The sequence below is a fragment of the Halichoeres trimaculatus genome, unplaced genomic scaffold (assembly GCF_033239565.1).
Source record: "Halichoeres trimaculatus isolate MK-OKI-2021-1 unplaced genomic scaffold, fHalTri1.1 fHalTri1_scaffold_16, whole genome shotgun sequence".
NCBI lineage: Eukaryota > Metazoa > Chordata > Actinopteri > Labriformes > Labridae > Halichoeres > Halichoeres trimaculatus.
In genome coordinates, this window is record NW_027437194.1 from 6,162,064 (window position 1) to 6,182,645 (window position 20,582).

The window sequence follows — 20,582 nt, forward strand, 5'->3', positions numbered from 1 at the left end:
TGGTTCACCAGAGACCCAAGACACTTTGGTGCATGGAAGCAGAAAGACCTAACTTCAGGTAGCCGCAGGGAGATGGGAGCATGTTTCTCCACGCTTGGAAGGGTTCTTGCTGTACCTAACTGGCCAACAGTCCTGTACACTGGTCCCAGCTTGGTGCTTTGTCAATTTGCTGTGACTAATCCAGGAGGGGTCTCGCATCTTCTCTCACCCTAATTAAAAGAGGATTAGTTGGGATGGAGCACTGGGCCACTCCAGCATGCATAGCCACCGTCCCTTCACTTTCACGGGATAATCGCACTTACTGAAACTGCTCGGATTTTCTGTGCAGGCTACCACCTGAACTCAGCTGAGAAGTCTGTCACTAAAATGTTTGGAAAGATAGGTCCAAAAAAACCCAAAACAAAACAGCAATTTCCTACTGTTGGAGTTTGCTTTATTTTTAGCACTTTATCTCATGAACTAATTCTAATAAAAGAACAGATTTTTTAGGACAGGATCATTTTCCTCTTCTATTACTATGTATGTGACTGCTGCAAAAGCTTCTGGATGAGTTGAATTTCAAATAAATGTTTTACATCTGAAAATATCCACTTTTTAACATTTGCAGATGTAATAACGCTAGAAATGATGACAGAACACAGCAAAGTTATGCTTTTATGCCAAGACTTTCCTAAGACTATAATGTCCCTCATAGAATTAGGCTGTTCCCCTTCCTATAAGACCATTGGGAGCAGAATGAGGTAATCTACACACATAATTTGAGTATTAACTGAACAAAACCCAAATGCCACTCATCACATGACTTGTTTGAGGGCAAGCACCTTGACTTGCAGGCAGCTACATGACCTGTCGAGATGTCAAACATGGGATGTATTTGATAGAAATGCCTCTTACTGTCCTCTTCTAAATGAGATTTAGGTTTCATATCAATTATGGCAGTAAGATACAAAGTAAAGGGTTTAATCACTGACTCCAGGAAGTCTCCCACACTTTATTTCTTGAATAACTTAATTACAGACTCAGTGTGAGTATACTGTTTATCCAGAGCGAGCCAGAACGTGTCCTAACAATTAACCGGTGGGAAGCTGCCTTAAGTTGATCACATGTCCTGCACTGTGTGAACTATAAATTTCTAGCTGAGATTAGCCTGTTAAAAGCACAGACTAGTTTAGATGCCAGCTGCCACAGCTGAGGCAGCTCTGTGCTGTTGGAATCTTGGGTAGCCATAAAAATCTCTAGGGCCCTGACCAGAGGCGTATTTAGTGGTTTGGGGGCCCAAGGCAAACCCAGTCAATGGGGCCCTCCATGTCCTTGTAACTCATCTTCCTCAGAGCTAGACTGGCCTTCCCTGGGTCTACTGTCTCTTTCCGAGAATCAAGGCACGAGACAGTGCTAATCTTGTACATGGTAACTTAACGCAACTAAATGTATTTCCTTAAGTTGTGTACTTTAGTTTGATTTTGAAAAAAGTGAATACATAATTCAGTTCACTTTGATGATATTGCAAAAAATAATTTATTAGAGAATAAATATGTAAATATCAAGCACAACATAAAACTGGAAAAAAATCTACTGAAAGAGGTGATTTTTACAGTTACCATACTTTTTGGAACTATTATTTTGAAGTTAATGTATTTTTATTTGACCCCCTGTCCAGTGAGTTATGTATCCAAAAAAAGAGATTTTGTATAATAATGTTTATCATTGACTCAAGAAGTTTGATTTTGAGAAAATAACCCTGTAAAAGTCTTATATGTTTATCTCAGATCTCAGAGCAACATTGTTTTCATTTCTGACTTGGTTGAAAAATAAGAAAAAATTGGGAAAAAAAGTTTGTTTTACCACTTTCTTCCTGAATTAAATTTTCAGATGTGTTGTAACATGGAATAGCCCATTGAATAAGAAGGGGGGGGAGTACCCAAAACGATAATTAAAGATTAAGCCTTTTGATGTATTTTGAAGCATGTGAAGTAAGATTTAGAAAAAAAGATATGCTTTCATTGAAGAGAACTTCATAAATCAGTTTTTAAGAGATGCTTTGGGGGCCCCAGGCAACTGCCCGTGTTTGCCTAATTGTAGCTACACCCCTGGCCCTGACCTCAGTATACATCTCACCATATCTAGTGTGTCTTCTTTGCAATTAGACATAAATGAATTGCAGATGTTAGTTATCATCACACAGGTTTAAAGCACTGGCTTATACTATTGTTTTTTTATTCAATCTATGGTTTGGTTTTCAAAACACCACCAGACTTTACACTGTAAACATCAGAGGGAGGCAACTGTTGCTCTTTGGTCATGCAGTGACTGAACAACTCAAGGAAATGCTTGGAATTTAAGGATATTTAAAACTAGCCTGACTAGCTGGTGGTGAAAAGAGTGCAAAATTGCGTTTTTTGTCGTCAAAAGGGTAAAAAAAAAAAAAAAAACAGTAGTGCATTTGTTGTAACAATTTGAAAGCTGGACCACGCCCGTTTTACCGTGCCTTGGCGGACCGTTCACTGGGTTATAAAACTACAAGACAAGATTTAGGGCGAAACTCGCCTGCTCCAGGGCTGCGGTGCACATGAGGACACAGCGAGCCTAGTAAACACAGGTCGACCGTTTCCGCCTGCAACTGAGATTTTTATCGGTCCTAAAAATGGGAAGCGAAGATGAAACACTTGCAATGAAAGAAACCCGTAGACGGGAACGTCAAGCTGGTAAGAATGATCTTTTGATTATCGTGTTTTGCCTGTGAGATGGTATATTTTTTACGATACTAAAGCTTGTATGGACGATGATGCATTTATTTATCGAACTTTTCTGCAAACGACTGAAAACTTAGCAGTGAGAGTTCACTGTGGTTCAAATATCTCCAAAACAACACCAAAAGTAGCGTTAGTAATAAACGTTAGCATATGATAGCAGCTAACGTGCACCATCCTAAAGCTAACGTATATTAGCATTACAAGCTCGCGTGCTGATATAGGCTGCAACTTGTTTGGTCACGCGCTAATGCTGCCTGGGGGAAGCGACTTGTATTCGGCAGAAAAGCAACCATAGATAAGATATGAGTAACGGTTTCTTTTGGGTCATTCAGGTAGCGAACAATTCAAGCTGAAAAAAACGAGGGGCGTTGATTTGGTTTACCAATTTGAACGCTGAACCACGCCCGTTTTTCCATTCCTTACCGCACTATAATTCCCTGCGTAATAAAAACCTACTAGCCAAGACTCAGGGGGGGAAACGCCTCCAGCAGTAGAGCACACGGACACCGTGATAAGTAAACACAGGGCGGTAGTTTCTCTCTACTGACCGAGATATTTCGCTGCATATATAATGGAAAACGATGATGAAACCGTTGCTTTGAAAAAAGCCCAAAGACGCGAACGTCAAGCAGGTAAAACTTGATATTTACAATATTGTATTTTCCAACAAGAAGCGTTGAATGGAGAAGTCATGACCAATAATGCCAAGTTGGATCAAACTTTTCTGGATATGATAGGAAACTTAACACTCTGAGTTCACAGCGGTGCAAATTTCTCCAAGTATTACCAGAAGTTGCGTTAGCAGTGAACGTTAGCTCATAATAGCAGCTTACATGTACCATTCTGAAGCTAACGCATGTTAGCATGTTAGGCTAACGAGCTGTTTTCGTGACCTCCATGTGTTTGGTATTGCTGCCCTAGTTTTAGCTCTTAAATCTATCCTGCAATGTATGAAATAAAACATCAGTAACACCGTTTAGTTAAAATCTGGCTCCTTGAATTTGCATATTTCAACTCTTCCTGTCACTGGGATTAAGATTAAAATTATTGAACAGATTAACCTCATTACATTCATGTGATTATTGCCATTTGTGTTTCTTTCATGGATAAAAACGTGCTTTTTTTCCTGACAGTCATGGGTTGGTATCAGTTTGTGAGGCCATGTAGTAACTAGAAAGTCAGGATAAGATAGGTGGTATTCTGTATTGATCCCCTGCTGTCATTAAGACAGTTAGAAAATCAGCCTGCTGTCACTTCAAGAATGTGTCAAGGATTAAAGAACTAATATATGTCAGCAGGACCTTGAAAAGCAGGTCCATGTGTTTATCTTTGGTAGACTTGATTATTGTGGCAGCGTCTTTACAGGTCTCCCTAAAAAACCTGTTGACTGCATGGCTGCAAAACCCAGACAGCTGCAGTACGAGACCTTACTAAGACCAGAGAAGTGGATCACATAATTCCATTGCTGAGGTCTTAACATGTACTCCCTGTCTGCCAGAGAATACTTCTGCTGGTTTATTAAGTAATGTGTGGTTTTTAGAGGCCATATATCAGTCATCTTCTAATTCAGAAAACCATCAAGACCACTCAGGCCATGTGGAAGAAGGTCTGCCTTCAGTCCCTGTATAGAATGGACAGGGTGGCTGCGTCTTTTACCATAGCACAGTTTTTAAGGCCGCCATTGTGCCATTTTCCCTTTCCCTTTGGGGGTTAAAGTACATTCTATTCTATTCTATTCCTGAAAAAAAAAGTACATAAGAACAGCAGCTGTCAATTAGTGGAGCTTTCTGCAGAGCTTCAGGAGCAGAACCACACCTCAACCTCACCCTTTCTGGTATTTAAACTCTCCTAACCCACTACATCCTGTTTGCTCTCATTTTGTACACCCCTCCTCCCCCTTTCTCTTGGTTCCTACTGCTTTTAGTCCCTTGTTTACGTCTAAACCATTTAAATGCTATGTTAATGTGTGGTTCCTACTAGTAAATTATTAAATGTGATGTAAAACCCAAGCGGCAATCTCTGGTGTACAAATATGAGACAAGTGCTAAAACCTGCTGTTTCTCGAGTGTCTGCTCAAAGTGATACTCGGGGATGGAACAAGTTGGGTCCTATCACAAGGTTTAGGGCAGAAATGACCCCTACAGCAGTGTTTTTGTGCAGCAGAAGCCCAGAGCGCACGCACCAAAGACCCCCTCCCTGCTCCTCTGCCGGTTTCCTCTGCACTCAGATGGGGCCATATTTTACTTGACCAAAAACACAAATTAACAGACTCCCACCAAAAAAATGTGTTATCGGTCTGCAATCTCGCTTTATTTAGAGAATTTTCAGCGTGATACTTTCACACAAAAACACCGCTAAATAAGGCTCTAGTTCTCATCGTGTCTCTTCATCCTGGCAGACTACCTGCGTTTGTTTATATCTGGCACGCCACGTGCGCGGACTGATACACTAAGTGGCGAGCGTCTCGTAGCCAGCTGTGGCTCTGCCGCAGAGGTAGCGCCGTTTTACAACACGATGAGAACTAGAGCCTTATTTAGCGGTGTTTTTGTGTGAAAGTAACGGGCTGATAATTCTCTAAATAAAGCGTGAATGCAGACCGATATCAGATTTTTTCGGTGGGAGTCCGTTTATTTGTGTTTTTGGTCAAGTAAAATATGGCGCTATCTGAGTGCAGAGGAAACCAGCAGACGAGCTATCTGTATACACTGTACAGTGCTGACAAGCTCACATGACTGACATGCGCCCTATAGCTGTACTCGCGGCCCCCCACCACATCCAATATGGCCATGATAGCCAATATGCTTCAAAAATCTGTTTCAGAAACAGACGGGTGATGTCAGGGAGACTGCACCCATTAATTATACAGTCTATGGTGAAATCTTGTTTTTAACCTCTAATAACTAATGAAGAAGACACTTTTTAGACAGAAAGAGGACTTCCACACAACACGGCCCAATAGTATCTTCATATCGCCACAGCATACGGATGTGAGAAACATTTTTATGCTGTGTTTAATTTTGATAGTTTGACCACAGCACATCTGGAATAACTGGGGAGATGGATTTTTTTACCTATACCGCAACCAGCCACCAGGAGGAGCAAGATGATATCCATTTTATATATTTTTTTTCAGTCTGTGGTCAGATACAATCATGGAAAAGCAGAATTCAGCTTTTGTGCTCCAAATATCAGGAATAAACTCCAAGTCTGCTGAAACTCCCAGCTCTTTTGAACCAAAGTTGACGACTCACCTTTATACAGCTGCTTTTTATCAAAAGGTTTCAACTAAGTCTAATTCTCCAAGTCTGAATAATTTCATTATCTTCCTAATTGCACAACTCTGCGGTGAGACTTTTTGGCTCATATTTTAAAATCTGTTTCAATGTTTTTCTCTGACTTTTTAATGATGATTTGTGTGTCTATATGTACCACTGTGAAGTATCTTTTTGTTGATATGTGCTTAAAGAATTCTTCTTGTTATAAACTCCCTAAACATTGTTAATTGAGGAATAGACTAAGAAAAGTAAAGCACATAGACAAAACCCAAACAACAGTTAAGTTAGAGAAGCAGTATTCCACTGAGTGTTATTGCAACTTTGATTTAACTTTGAAAGCTCTGTGTCTCTACAACTTCATTGCAAGTTGTTCAACAGAGTTTTGACATCTAACTCTGTCTGTAGGTTCAAGCAGAAAAGAATTTGAAGGTATGTTTATCGGACAGTTGCATGCCAAAATCAGATTTGGCTGAAATAAATGTTGCTTACAGGGGAGGTGATGCGGCTGCAAAACAAACGCCTGTGTGCATCTTGTGTGTTTGTGTGTACATGTGGACAAAGGTGACAAGACAACTAACTCAAGTTTTTCCACAGATGTGTTACAGCTGTTCAGGTGTTTGACTGGATTTGGTCTTAAGTCACAGCAGAGTAGACTACATATGAAAGAACATGCTTTTCATCATCTGTTGGAGAAGTTTCCCAGAGTTCAGCATCTCTCTCCTGTTCATGACTTAAAAGAATGTATCTTATTTATCTTAATGTTCATGTGTTTGTCTGCTCCCCTCAGCTTTGGAGGCTTCAGATGCTGAGATTGGCGCGTGCGGCTGGCTGCTGATTGGGCTTTCTCTTCTGTTCGTTCTGGTGACACTGCCCATCTCGATATGGATGTGCATTAAGGTCAGCTGCTTGTTAGACAAAGCCTCAACTCCCCAGTGCGCTTGTAGAGCAGGCTTGTATTGTGGATGTTATTACTGAAGATGCCCTCCTCTGATAAGTGCTTGGACAATGCTTTATACTTGCAGACTTATTCAGTTAGGATGTATGTAAATGTATCTATCACCCTTTAGAGGCCAGTTAATCTACATGTAGCATTTACTTTACTAAACTGATCCCTTTGAGCACAATTTACTGATGTTTTTTTTTTTCTACACAGATTGTGAAAGAGTATGAGAGAGCAATTATCTTCCGCCTGGGGCGCATTGTGCGAGGTGGAGCCAAAGGCCCAGGTGAGAACTTGATACATGCACCACCCTGCAGTTTTATGGTCCTTCAAACATGGCCTCTGATCGTCCTCTCCTTCATTTTTTAAAAACATGTTAATTGTCTTTGTTTATTTAAGTCTAATGTCCAAGGTAGGTATCGACAAGTCATAGCACAGTTACTTTTAAGATCCTGGATTAACGATGAGCCAAAACTTACATCAGCAGCTAGTGACATTATGCTCTTCCACTCCCATCATTACTGAGACCATTATTTACTCCAGAAAGAAAACTCTGCTCTGGGAAGTGGCACTTAAAAAAAGTAAAAGAACTCTAGTTCAACTTTAAGTCTGTTTAGCACCTGGGAGTTTTTTAATGGACAGGCATCCATAGCATGTATGAACATTAGAATGCTGGTTCTGTTTTGTTCATCACATTTTGCCAAGTCAGTGCAGTTTCAGAGAAAATGCTAGAAGGACTAGCAAAGATCAGCCACAATTCAGCTTTTGATACAGAGGATGAAATCGAGCTAGAACAGTCAGTGCTTTTATATTTTAGGTTTTATTTTGCCATCTCATTTTTCTTTTTTTTTCTTTTAAATCGTTTTTTTGGACGGCTGTGAAAAAGCAGAAAACAAGTTGAAGGAATTTTCATCACAAGCAGTTTCTTCGTTTTAATTTTAGGGTTTCTATTTTGGCCTTCAGGCTTTTAATTGGACAGGAGAGAGGACCGTGGGTAGAAAACAGGGTGAGATTAGAGAGTGACATGCAGGAAAGAGGCCACACTTCAAAAAAATGAAATTTTATCAAGTGTTTTGTCTTATTTTTCAGAGGAAAATGTCTTTTGGGACTTAATATGAGTCACATTCACCTGACCAGTCCAGAAACATGTCTTATTTCAAGTCATTTAAAGGCAAAAATGAGGTCTGAATTGCTTGTAACAAGTAAAAAAAATCTGCTAATAAGACATTATTCCAGTTTCAAGCAAATTTTCGAGCAACTTTTTCTTATTTCCTTGGCAGATTATTTTTGTACTTGTTACAAGCAATTCATACCTAATTTTTTGTCTTTAAATAACTTGAAACAAGACATTTTTCTGGACTGATAAGTTTTAAGTTGCTGATGTTGGGTTTAACAAGACAAATTTTACTTAAAATAAGACAGAAACACTTAATAAGATTTCAGTTTTTTGCAATGCACAGTTTGGATTTAAAACTGGGCCACCCACATGAGGGCGCGACCTGAACCGCTTGGCCATCTGCGGCCATCTTGGTATGAACTTAAAGCGAGTCATGTACGGCATGTTTACATGTGCAGTAATATAGTGGTGACGATCAGTTTATTCAGTGTTTTGTAGAAACACCAGTTCCTGTTAGAGGAGGAACTTGATTATTACCTCCACAAAGGAGGTTATGTTTTGGGAAGTTTGTTTGACTGTGAACAACATAACTCAAAAAGTTTACGAACGGATCTTGATTAAAATTTCAGGAAACAACATGGAAAATGTACTGGGTCATCATAATTTGCAACACTGTCAGGTAACAAATTATTGTGCAAACTGCAACTAACACCAAATTGTAGCAGACAGTCTGCTGAAAGGGAGTATAACATTAAAGTAAGACTAAAGTGTTGGTGACAATCACGATATGCTTGGAGGAGGTCTGCGCTCTCTGAGTGCTTTTCTAGTTTTATTCTGTTTCTATGAAACCTGATTTGATCTCTGTGGTTTTCCTGTGGAAACAAAGCACTACTGCATGCAAAACCTCCACACAGTATGCGATACTTGTTGTTGGTCTGAGTGGTGATTGGACTGGTCAGAAGAGCACAAACAGCAGAAGCCTGGATACTGTTATGATCGTGGAAACAGGAATATAAATAGGCTCCATGTATCTCCCCACCCAGTCTGCCCCTCAGGGATGCACATTAGATACAGGCTTAATATTAAAAATATTTTGGCCCAAGAAGAATCCCCCTCTCACACACACACACACACTTCACAGTAGATTAGCAGCAGTGTATCCAAGTTCACTGAGGCCTTATTTATCAGGGTCCACAGAGCCATATGTCTGGTGACGCCTCTGCATTTCTTTTTTTACATCTGAATACCCTCATCACTCGCTCCTCAGTGATGTGTCCTCTGGTTTGAAGCCGGTTTATTTGTTTAAGTAAAAAAACAAAATACGGCCTCCCATGAGCAAATAATTTGCATACATCTCATAACTCACTGCCTCTGCGTCTTTGATTTCTTGTTTAACGGGATCTAAAAACCAAGCAGTGTCTTCTCAAAATGCTGAAATGTGACTCCTCTCAGCGCCGAGGGACTCCTGTTTATGACAGAGTCGGGTAATAATAGCTCTCCGCCAGCAAACTTCGCATTCATCAGAAGCCAATGCCAAAGTTGAATTCAGCATTTGGTTTCCCATAATGCCCCTTACCCTCACGCTCACAGTCTGGCTCGAGCTGCATCTCTAACAGCTGTTATATAATGGTGCCTGAGAACATTTCTTTGTATATTTAGTTGGGAAAAGGCTTGTGGGGATAGATTGTTATAAAATGATTGTGTTTGTGGAGCATTTTCCATCTGTAGACGCTTGTCTTCTGCCATCAGCAGAGAGTTTTATTGATGAACAAAGGTTTTTGTTTTTTTCCAGAGTGGAATTTTCCACTGCACCATATGATGGTTTACAGCCTCTGTGAGAGCAACCAAGGCCCTGCTTCTTGTCTAACAGGAAATGTGATTGTTCCTGGAAATGTCATAATAAAAGTGGCACAGGGAGACTGCTGTTATCTTCCTTTCCCTCCCAAACAGATGGCTGTGATCTCACCGTTTAAATACACAATATCCTGACAGCAAAGGCAGCCCACTCATCTCTAACTGGTGTGGCAGCATTAATGTTTGCTAAATGATTGCACACCTAGCACATGTCTGTTTCACTCAGGCACATGCCTCGTATTGTTTAATGCACTAATCATTGTGACTTGAAAGAGGCTTATGAAAGCTGCAAATATCCGCAGCTTTGCCTCGCTGTCAGCACAGCTGCAGACTTATAAAGAGAGCTTGACTTGGCCCCGTGCCCGACTTTCATTCATCCCGGTGTTTTCAAACATTTGTGTAGAAGCTTCCTCATTATTGTGTGTACAGCAGCTTTAGTCTTTGTTAAACTATTTGCATTCTTGTGATTCCACAGGGCTGTTCTTCATCGTGCCGTGCACTGACAGCTTTATTAACGTGGACTTGCGCACCATCACCTTCGACATCCCGCCACAAGAGGTACGACACGCACACTTCCAATTAGATTAAACAAATACTTTGTCACATTCAGGAGGATTCAAAGGGCGTCAAAATAATTGTGCAGATTCCAGATAAAGCTCATCACTGATTCATGCTTTGACAGAATAATACATCTTTCTACAGCATCACTTAACAATTTCCTCCGCTGTTTGATTTATTCTGCTCTCAGGTTTTGACCAAGGACTCTGTGACAGTGAGTGTTGATGGTGTGGTCTACTACCGGGTCCAGAATGCTACTCTGGCTGTGGCTAACATCACTAATGCAGATGCGGCTACCCGGCTGCTGGCCCAGACCACCCTCAGGAATGTCCTGGGCACCAAGAACCTGGCAGAGATCCTGTCTGACCGCGAGGAGATCGCACACAGCATGCAGGTACAGTGAAGTCGCTTTTATTTCATACGAAATGATGAGCAAGACTTTGAGAGTCCTCCCTCATAACATAAAAACTGACACCTCAGGGCTCCAGAGTGTGACCTAAAATTTTAATAGTATAATACCTGATCAACTATGAGTAAATATGATTGTGTAGATACTAAATTCAACAATGATTATAATGTAAAAATGTTTTAAACATCAATATGCATCAGACAGTTTAATAAACTTAAAGCAGTTTTTAAGCCCGGATTAAAAAGTTAAACCTTTCAATCACACAAAAACAGGTGGGGCCAAAGGAAAACACTAATATTGTAATCAAAAAAGCCAAAGAGGAGTTGTCGTTCACCAAATGGAAATAAGAAATTCTCCTCATGAAGAAAAATGGATAAATGTCAATCCAGTTCAGTGAATTGTCTCAGGAATGTTTTATTTTTCTTCGTTTTTGGGTTTAAAATGTTTAGTTTCAGCTCAGCAAAGCACTTTAAACACTTGAAGTGATACTCTGGGATGGAACAAGTTAGGTCCTATCACAAGGTTTAGGGCAGAAATTACCCCTACAGCAGTGATTTTGTGCAGCAGAAGCCCAGAGCGCTCGCACCAAACACCCCCTCCCTGCTCCTCTGCCGGTTTCCTCTGCACTCAGACGGGGCCATATTTTACTTGACCAAAAACACAAATAAATGGACTCCCACCGAAAAAATCAGATATCAGTCTGCATAGTTCTTATCGTGCCGTAAAACGGCGCTACCTCTGCTGCAGAGCCACAGCTGGCTACGAGGCGCTCGCCGCTTAGTGTATCAGTCCGCGTGCGCGGCATGCCAGATATAAACAAACGCAGGTAGTCTGCCAGGACGAAGAGACACGATGAGAACTAGAGCCTTATTTAGCGGTGTTTTGTGTGAAAGTAACGCGCTGAAAAATCTCTAAATAAAGCGTGAATGCAGACAGATATCAGATTTTTTTGGTGGGAGTCCATTTATTTGTGTTTTTGGTCAAGTAAAAAATGGCCCCGTCTGAGTGCAGAGGAAACCGGCAGACGAGCAGGGAGGGGGTGTTTGGTGCGAGCGCTCTGGGCTTCTGCTGCACAAAAACACTGCTGTAGGGGTAATTTCTGCCCTAAACCTTGTGACAGGACCCAACTTTTTCTCCATCCCGGAATATCACTTAAAAACATTTTTTTTAAATATTTAGTTGTGTTTCAGATAAAGACAGACATTTCTCAACACCCTATTCTTGTTTAAAAATTATTAACTAAATGTCCATGATGGAAAGCAATGAAAAGGTGGCCTGATGGAATTTAAGGTGGTGCAATTTAAAAATTTGGGTGCACCTTAAAAAAAAAAAAAAAAGTTAGGCGCACTGATGCAGCCAATGCAGAATGTGAGTCTGGGGCCCTGCAGCTGAAATACACCAGATATGTCTGCGGTACGTTTGTGTGGCTGCTCTGCCATGTCTCAGGTAATGCACAGCCATCCTGTTTTGATGGAGCTGTGACGCATGAACTCAGCGTAAGGAAGCTTGAGCAGGACAGGAAGTGGTGACCGGAAACTATCCAAAAACACCCAGTGACTTGCACAATAAAACAAACTGTGTCAAAATCAGTTCGTATTTAGTTTGACTGCAATGACAAACAGATAAGATGAGTGGAGCCAGACCAGGAGTCAACAGGTTTGAGGTTTTACAGCCCAACATGAATGAAAAGAGACTTATCAATGGAGCGGGAAGTGTGGGGACTCCTCGGTCTGTGACTCCAGTTGATAAATACAGTCATGACCCAGTGCAATGGAGTAGGACTGTAGAGGTAACGGGTGTATTTGAGTCATTAGATTGACATAATCACAGAGCAGGGTGAGTCCACCGTGTATCAAGCTTCAGTCTTTCATAGAGATGAAAAATAATAGGAGTAGGAGAAAAAATAATTGTATTTTAGTATCAGGATTTTTTTTTTGTTAAAAAAGAATCAATTTTATTTTTTTCAAATTTAAGTCCTTCATCTCAATCTTTCTTTTTACGATGGGTTAGAGAAAAGTTGAGATGTCAGATACCCTGAATAAATCCTTCAGTCTGATTAGGGACGGGTACCTTTCACATTTGAAACAAAATGGTACTGATGTCCAGTGCCTACTTTTTGTGTTTATGTGGTAAAAAAATACCAATTTGTTTTCATAGTTAAGGATAACATTTTTTTAATTTAACATATTTATTCCTCGGCATATAAACTAGCAATGCTGTGTTCATGTCCAGCATGGAAAATCACCTACTCTTCCACTTCCTCACACTCACAAGGATGCATTCAGGTACCTAAACATGGCACGTTTTGATTCTACGTGAATCGGTACTCCATTAGTTAGGTAGTTTTAACAGAATTCGGCCAGTACCTATAAAAGTACCCAATTTGGTACCCATCCCTTAGTCTGACTAATGTGATATTCATTTTTTGAGAAAATATGGCTCCAGATATCTGCAGACATCATCATCATCATTCAAATTTTTTACTTGGTGTAAGTTAACTAAAAATCGCAAAATCCGGAATATCGAAAAAACGCAATTTAAATCAAATCAGAGAAACACATTTCATCCCAGCCCTAAAAAATAATGCCTTTTATCACACAAATGTATAAAACCTTTCAATTCAACAGCAATTCTACAGTTTCATTTAGTGGACGCTTTTATCCAAAGCGACATTGCAACATTGTTGAATCACTTTCCAACAATTTATGAATCTTTTGGCTTACAAGTTCACATTTTTAAACTCTCTGGCAAAGCACCAGGTTTTATTTAAAAGAAGATGGCCCCTCAAGTGCTGCAGGGGAAAAAAATGCTATGATGAAGACAGTCAACATAAATGCAGCCAGTAATAAGGAGCTGCAATAAGACACAGACTGGCTGGAAGAAGAAACAGAATGCAGGATTACGCCGCCACCTTGCCTGCTCAGAGCCAGGTTTGCCTGAACTCAGAGTGAAACTAACAAACTGTCATTTAAATGTGTACAATCTGTATATTTAGAAAACCTTAGGTAATCCTGTGTAAGATGTAAAGCTCAGCTGTTCACTCGAGTTCGATCAGTTATTTATTTAATCATCAACTCTTACCTCCAGTTTAGCCTCCTTAAAGCATCACGTATTGATCTTTACTTGGCAGCTATCAATCACTTCTTTGTTTGATTAGACAACATGTGTTCAGATTTATGATACACAGTTGTCTTAAAGAGCATTTACAGTTTATTCTCTCAGAAAAGGCTCAAACGTTTCCTTTCTTTCTCTTTCTTTTCCTTCCTTTCTCACGGTGCGATGGGGTTTTAAAGGGGCTTGGCTTCACTTTGAACTTACTCACATTAACAGTGTTTAACGTCATTTGATTTATTTGTTTATATCTTGGCTGACATCGAATGGATTGTGCCGTCATGACTCCTTAAAGCAGTGGATTTGAATAGCAGTGACTGATTTCCTGCCACTGGGTTATAAATGTGAAAAGAGCAGCAGCACTCTGCATGTGAGGCTGTGGTTACATTAATGCAGTGTCTGGATCCATTTTTATTGTGTGAGGAAGCTTTACTACCATTATCCATATGTCATTAGTTGTTTTCCCTTGAGATCAGCTCTTTCACATGAGAAAACTAGCCTTTTAGCTCCACCTGCTGGACAGTTTTGGAAGAAAATGTAAGGTGGTTTATTTGCATGGAGCCATTAAAGGGAATAGTGGTGTAAAAAGGACTCATATTGAAGCCTCTTCTCTTCGTCTCCTCAGTCCAGCCTCGATGTTGCCACTGACGACTGGGGCATCAAGGTGGAGCGAGTGGAGATCAAAGACGTCAAGCTGCCCCTTCAGCTCCAGAGAGCCATGGCTGCTGAGGCAGAGGCCACCCGTGAAGCCAGAGCCAAGGTACGCACCCTGTTCACCCCTTCAGATTTTTTTTTTACAACACTGCTCAGTGCTCCTTTGCTCATCACCTCCTCTCCTCTCTTCTCCTCTCCAGGTGATCGCAGCAGAAGGAGAGATGAACGCTTCCCGCGCGTTGAAGGAGGCGTCTTTGGTGATCGCTGAGTCTCCGTCTGCCCTGCAGCTGCGCTACCTTCAGACCCTTAACACCATCGCTGCTGAGAAAAACTCAACCATCATCTTCCCGCTGCCTCTGGAGATGATGCAAGGCTTAATCAAACACTGAGGGGAGTTTCAGAAACTCTCTAACACTCACACACATTTTTTTGGGTTCTGTGTCTGTGGAGCGACTTTTAAAAATAGCTGATTGGCATTTTAACACACCGTTAAGACTCCGTCAGCCTGCTTTTGCATTTGAGTTGAGCAGAAATCTGTGTTTGTAAGCTAAAGAAAGAAGACGACAACACAAATTGAGCAAAGTTACTTCTTTCCAAATTGATATTTTCTTTTAGATGAATTAGTCGGCTTAGGATTCTGTCGAAAAATGAAATGAAATTAAGTGCATTATGACATTGCACAGATGGGCCTAAAATCCAACCACACCTTGTGTAATTGGGAGTACATAGTTAAATGGCTGCAGAGGTGGGAGTCAGCATCCTCTGAGAAATTTCAGATATTTTATGAGATTTAACAAAAAAAAAGCCACAGTGCAGCCGACGGTTTAGCTTTTATCCAGCAGTTTGATTTTGAAACTTTTTTAAGCTTTAGATGTGCCAAAGTGGGAGAAGAAGCCTGGAAATAATCCCTTTCTTTCAGTTTTAGAAGCATTTAAGCAAAGTGCCTGTTGGGTATGAGGCCTTACCTTACACACACACACGCACTGCCTCACATGGATGCGTTCATATGAAGAAACACACATTTCTTTGCATTTGTATTTCAAGTTATCTTCAGCTATAACCACTGCCACGTCATCATCATCATCATCATCAAATGCTGCAACCATTTGATAACTAAAGCTATAGCAAGTTACCTGTAAATATAACCTAATATACTGAAGAGGATTAGGGACACTGAAAAAAAAAATACATCACAATTTTTTTTACTGTTTTTTTTTTCTGAACAGTTCTGACTCTTTTCTCAGAATTCTAAGATTAAGATCATAATGCTAAGAAAAAAATAACTCAGGATTCCAACTATAATCTCAGAGTTCTAAGAAAAGCGTCAATTTTTGGACTTTTTTCCTAGAGCTCTAAGGTTTAAGTCAGAATTCCAAGATAAGAGTCAGAATTCTGATTTTTTATTTCTCAAATTCTGACTTTTTACTCAGAATTATGAGATTAAGGTCAGATTTCTGAAAAAAATAATCAGAATTCTAACTTTAATCTAAGAATTTCATCAATATTCAGACTTTTTTTTTCCCAGAACCTGAAAGTTTAAGTATGAATTCCAAGATTAGAGTCAGAATTCTGATGTTTGATTTTTCAGAATTTTGACTTTTTTTCTCAGAATTTTGAGACGAAGGTCATTATTCTAAATTTAATCCAGAAATTAATTTAAAAAAAAAGAAAAACAGAGTTCTGACTTTTTTTTTTCAAAAATTCTGATATTTTTTTCATAATTCTCTCTTTTTGCAATTCTAGGAAAAATATTAGATTTTTGACTTGAATATGAGAATTCTGGCATTAAAGTAAGAAGTCCAAGATAAGGGTCGGAATTCTGATTTTTATTTCTCGAAATTCTGACTTTTTTTTCTCAAATTTATGAGATTATGGTTAGAATTCTAACTCTAATCTTTAAATTCTAAAAAAAAGAATCAGAATTCTGACTTTTTTCCAAGAATTCTGATTATTATTTTTTTTTATTAATTCTGACTTTTTGGAATTGAAAAAAAAAAATCTGTTTCTTACTTTAATCTCAAGATTCCGAGATTAGAGTCGGAATTCTGCAAGAAGTTGGAATACTGACCTCAATTTTTGAAATCTAAGAAAAAAATCAGAGTTCTGACTTTAATCTCAGAATTTTGATATAAAAGTCGGAATTCTGAGATTAAAGTCAGACTTTTGAGTTAAGAGTCAGAATTCTGAGAGAAAAGTTAGAATTCTGACTTCTATCTTGGAATTCTAAGAAAACAATCAGAGTTCTGACTTTTCCCAGAATTCTGTTTTATTTTTTAATCAAAAATCTGATTATTTTCCTTAAAATTCTAAGGAAAAAAAGAAAGAAAAAAAACTGATTTTAATCTCAGAATTCTTAGAAAAAAAGTCAGAGATCTGACTTTAATCTCAGAAATGATGTAGTAATAATGAAAACAGTGGATGTTTTTTTTTCAGTGGCTCTAATCCTCTTCGATATATACAGCTGTATTCCCCCTCCCCAAATTTAACCACACCCATGTCAGATGGGCTATTGCATGCTTTTATTGATTTATTGTGAAGATATTCTGCTGGTTTTGTCGCCTCAAAGATCCTAACACATCAGGACTGAACGTACATCATACTGTACTTCAGCCCTCACACTTTTAACTGTTGGAGATACAAAGCATCAACAGACAGATCTGTTAACATCTTTGGTGCCATGAGATAGTTTGATGCAGAAGCTGGGATGGTGAAGCCTTGGTGGATTGTGTTTGGTTTGCTTTTTTTTTTACAATCTAAACTAGCAGAAGAGGTAGATACAGATCTTTCAAATAATCGCATATTTTAGATTCACGCACACTTTCATTTGTCTACACTGTTGTCTCAGATCTCATGCTATAATCGACGAAAAGCTTTACAGTCTGACTGACTGACAGGCTGGATGTCACTTGTTTACAGTATCCTCTCTATCAAACACTATGCTATATTGGGAGGCTGGGCAAATGATGAGGCTCATCACGGATTACCGCAGAGCTGGACGCCTGTCTGTAACATAATCGGCTGCACAGGCGGTAGGTGCTGTGCGTATTCTCGTGATGCGCCAATGATTTGTTCCCCTTCACTGCCGAAATGCAGACAGTTGGAATGTAACTGATTGCAAATCTATCAGCCAGAAGCCTTAACTTACAGCCACGAGTCATTTGACCACTACTGCATTTGTATGCACTTTCAAAAGGAAAATGTCTTGGTTTTTATTTTTCTGGAACAACAGTATTCTAATTCATGCTTTCTTAATATAAAAAAAACAAGCCAAATATTTAAACATCCTTGTATCCATCGAATTCCTGACATGGTATAGTATATTTCTTTATATTAACGTTCATAGACAGGATTATAAGCCAATGTATGTTACACTGTCTGCTGTGTCCAAGTAGTATTAACAGATACGCATATTAATACATGTATATCTATATAACATATCTGCATTCATGTGTGGTAAACTGTAGTTTTTCTGTTACTCTTTTTCTTTTTTTTTAACTCGTCTGTTTTGTGATACTACTGCTGTTACATTCGTGAATTTATGAATCAGTTATTTTGTTTGTATCAAGCTCATTTTGTGAGCTGCCATTGTTAAGAAAAGAGCCTGAAGTCACAGGCTAACTCTGTGACAGTTATTTTTGATGGCTGCATCCTTTCTGAGAAATCTGCTCAGTTTGGTGCAAGAAAAGAAAAGAAGTTTGTTCAATCAACACCTGTAGCTGTAAAAGATGTTACACAATGTTTAATATTCTTTCAGTCTGTTTCGGATTTGCTGAATTAGTTTAGTGTTTTTCACTTATCAGTGACTGTTTTTATATTTTGCCCTGCTTCCATAAAGTATTGTCTTGAAATAACCTACACTTTAAAGACTATGAATAAACAATGTTAGAACAACTTTTGTCTTCTCAGCTCTTTTTGTACAGTGGGACAAAAAAGTGTTGAGTCAGCCAATGATTTTGCAAGTTCTCCTACTCAGACAAAATTAGAAAAAAATCTGGGAAATCCCATTGTAGGATTGCATTTTGTGATTGTGATACAACACTTTAGTCCTACTTTAATGTTATACTCCCTTTCAGCAGACTGTCTGCTACAATTTGGTGTTAGTTGCAGGTTTGTATGATAATTTGTTTCCTGACAGTGTTGAAAATGATGATGACCCAGTACATATTTCATATTCCAGATCTTAGAATCCAGAATATTGTCAGGATCTGGATCGTACTTTAACATCTGACAGAAATTATGGTGACCTTGTCTTGTTTTGTTTTGCAAAGCAATCCGACCATTTATGGTGGAGTTGAATACACATATGGTGAAAACAGCCCTATCTCACAGTGACAAAGAATCCTTAAAAAAAAAGCTGGATCCAGACAGTGATCCAGATCACCACCAAAATTTAATCAGTCCTTCCTTATCCTATTTTGAACATTTCCTGAAAATTTCATCAAGATCCATTTGTTACTTTTTGAGTTATGTTGTTCACAGACAAACAAACTCACCCAAAAACTTAACCTCCCTGGTGGTATATAAAAGGTGGAAAATAAGGATTTGGTCAGTTCCTTTCTTCACTTCTCCAGGTCTTCTTTGCTGGATTTTTTATTGAACTTAACCCATTTCCAACATCTAGTTTTTACAACTTTTTGAGCCCTGACCATTAACTGTTCTTTAATTCCACAAAGCAAACTCAAAACATAAATAACTCCAACCTAAACTGAACAAATGTCAGGTTAATCAGACGCTGAGTAGGCATACTCACACATCTCCTACCAAAAAGCAAAAACATTACTTTAATTTGAAAACTTTGAGGGGTGTTATCACCTTGTGCTCATTTATGTTTAGTTGCAGAAATAATTGGGTTAGCCAGGAATAAGTAGCTAGCTAGAAGTAGCTAAATTTGTAGTTAAACTATAACTTGTGAAATTTAGACTAAACTACTACACAACATTATACCCTAGCCTTAATGATAGTGACCCTAATCACTCACCAGTAGAAACTGATTGAAGAATCATGTTTACAGCTTCTTCTGCACTTAAGTTTCGGTTTCTTCTTGAAGCAGCTTCCATCATGAAAGCTTGTTGTTGCCGTGGATTTAAAGTCACAGCTTTATCATGGTTTTCTTTCTATCACTTGTGTAGGAAAATGAGATAAAAGTAAGTGTTTTTGATTTATTCAACATTGTGACTACATCATTCAGATATTAGCCTATCGCGTGCATCACTTTTAAGTGTCCTCTGAAAACACTTCTGTTCTGTTGTGGTGCATTTCCAGCGTGTTTGTCAAATTGATGATGTTTTCTCAATTTCCTTGTTTTGTGTCATTTTGAATTTGTTTTCTTAAGTTGCAACGCTGTGAGCTCTCAGGGCCACCGTAGTCATTACCAACAAAGGTCATGTTACAGAGTACGTTTGTTACCGACCAAAATGTTTTCTCTCTCATAGTTGAAGTGTACCTCTGATGAAAATTACAGTCCTCCCTCATCTTTCTAAGTAGGAGAACTTGAAAGCTTTTTTTCCACACTGTATGTCAGTGTTTGCAAAGAGACAAAAATCACTTCATGTGTTTTATTTGTTTTTATTGAAGGCATCACGCAAACCTCTACAACAAAGTGCCAAAGGAGACACAGAACCAGTTTGAGAAGGTTTGATTGGAAAAGCAGCAAAGCGATGGTTTCCAAAATATAGTTGGCTGGACCAGCATCACACAAGCTTCCTGGGCAAGAACCTGTGGTGTTAATAACAAATAAATATAAAAAAGGTATCTAAACTAAAGGTGCATTAACAACCCGCCTTTAACGCATCCTTAAACTGGAGCAGTACCTCAAATAAAATCAGGATGGTGTGAACTCATTTTTAGAAGCTTTGTTTTCCTGGCAGTGATTTTTCTGACCCTTCACTACGCAGAGCCCTGACAGTTATAACCG

At 39.1% G+C, this 20,582-nt stretch overlaps 1 protein-coding gene across 3 annotated transcripts; it reads left to right on the top strand.

Moving 5' to 3' along the window:
* Positions 1–2,509: 2,509 nt before the first annotated feature.
* stom (stomatin) lies at positions 2,510–16,295 on the top strand. 3 transcript variants are annotated; one of them, XM_074691056.1, is made up of 8 exons: positions 2,510–2,702; positions 6,431–6,454; positions 6,813–6,922; positions 7,179–7,251; positions 10,412–10,494; positions 10,685–10,888; positions 14,640–14,774; positions 14,869–16,295. In XM_074691056.1, the coding sequence occupies exons 1-8, from the start codon at positions 2,642–2,644 to the stop codon at positions 15,055–15,057; spliced, it is 879 nt and encodes a 292-aa protein (XP_074547157.1). In that variant the 5' UTR covers positions 2,510–2,641; the 3' UTR covers positions 15,058–16,295. The 3 variants fall into 3 exon arrangements, with proteins under 3 accessions (XP_074547157.1, XP_074547158.1, XP_074547160.1); XM_074691057.1 differs by lacking the exon at positions 6,431–6,454 and having other exon boundaries at positions 2,511–2,702; positions 14,869–16,292; XM_074691059.1 differs by lacking the exons at positions 2,510–2,702; positions 6,431–6,454 and adding an exon at positions 3,002–3,382.
* Positions 16,296–20,582: the final 4,287 nt, after the last annotated feature.

What these genes read in the sequence shown, in the direction of transcription:
- stom (XM_074691056.1), top strand. Translation starts at nt 2,642, where the DNA reads ATGGGAAGCGAAGATGAAACACTTGCAATGAAAGAAACCCGTAGACGG. An exon ending in AGGTGGAGCCAAAGGCCCAG is followed by an intron (nt 7,252 to 10,411) that starts GTGAGAACTTGA and finishes GTGATTCCACAG; the next exon opens with GGCTGTTCTTCATCGTGCCG. An exon ending in AGATCGCACACAGCATGCAG is followed by an intron (nt 10,889 to 14,639) that starts GTACAGTGAAGT and finishes TCGTCTCCTCAG; the next exon opens with TCCAGCCTCGATGTTGCCAC.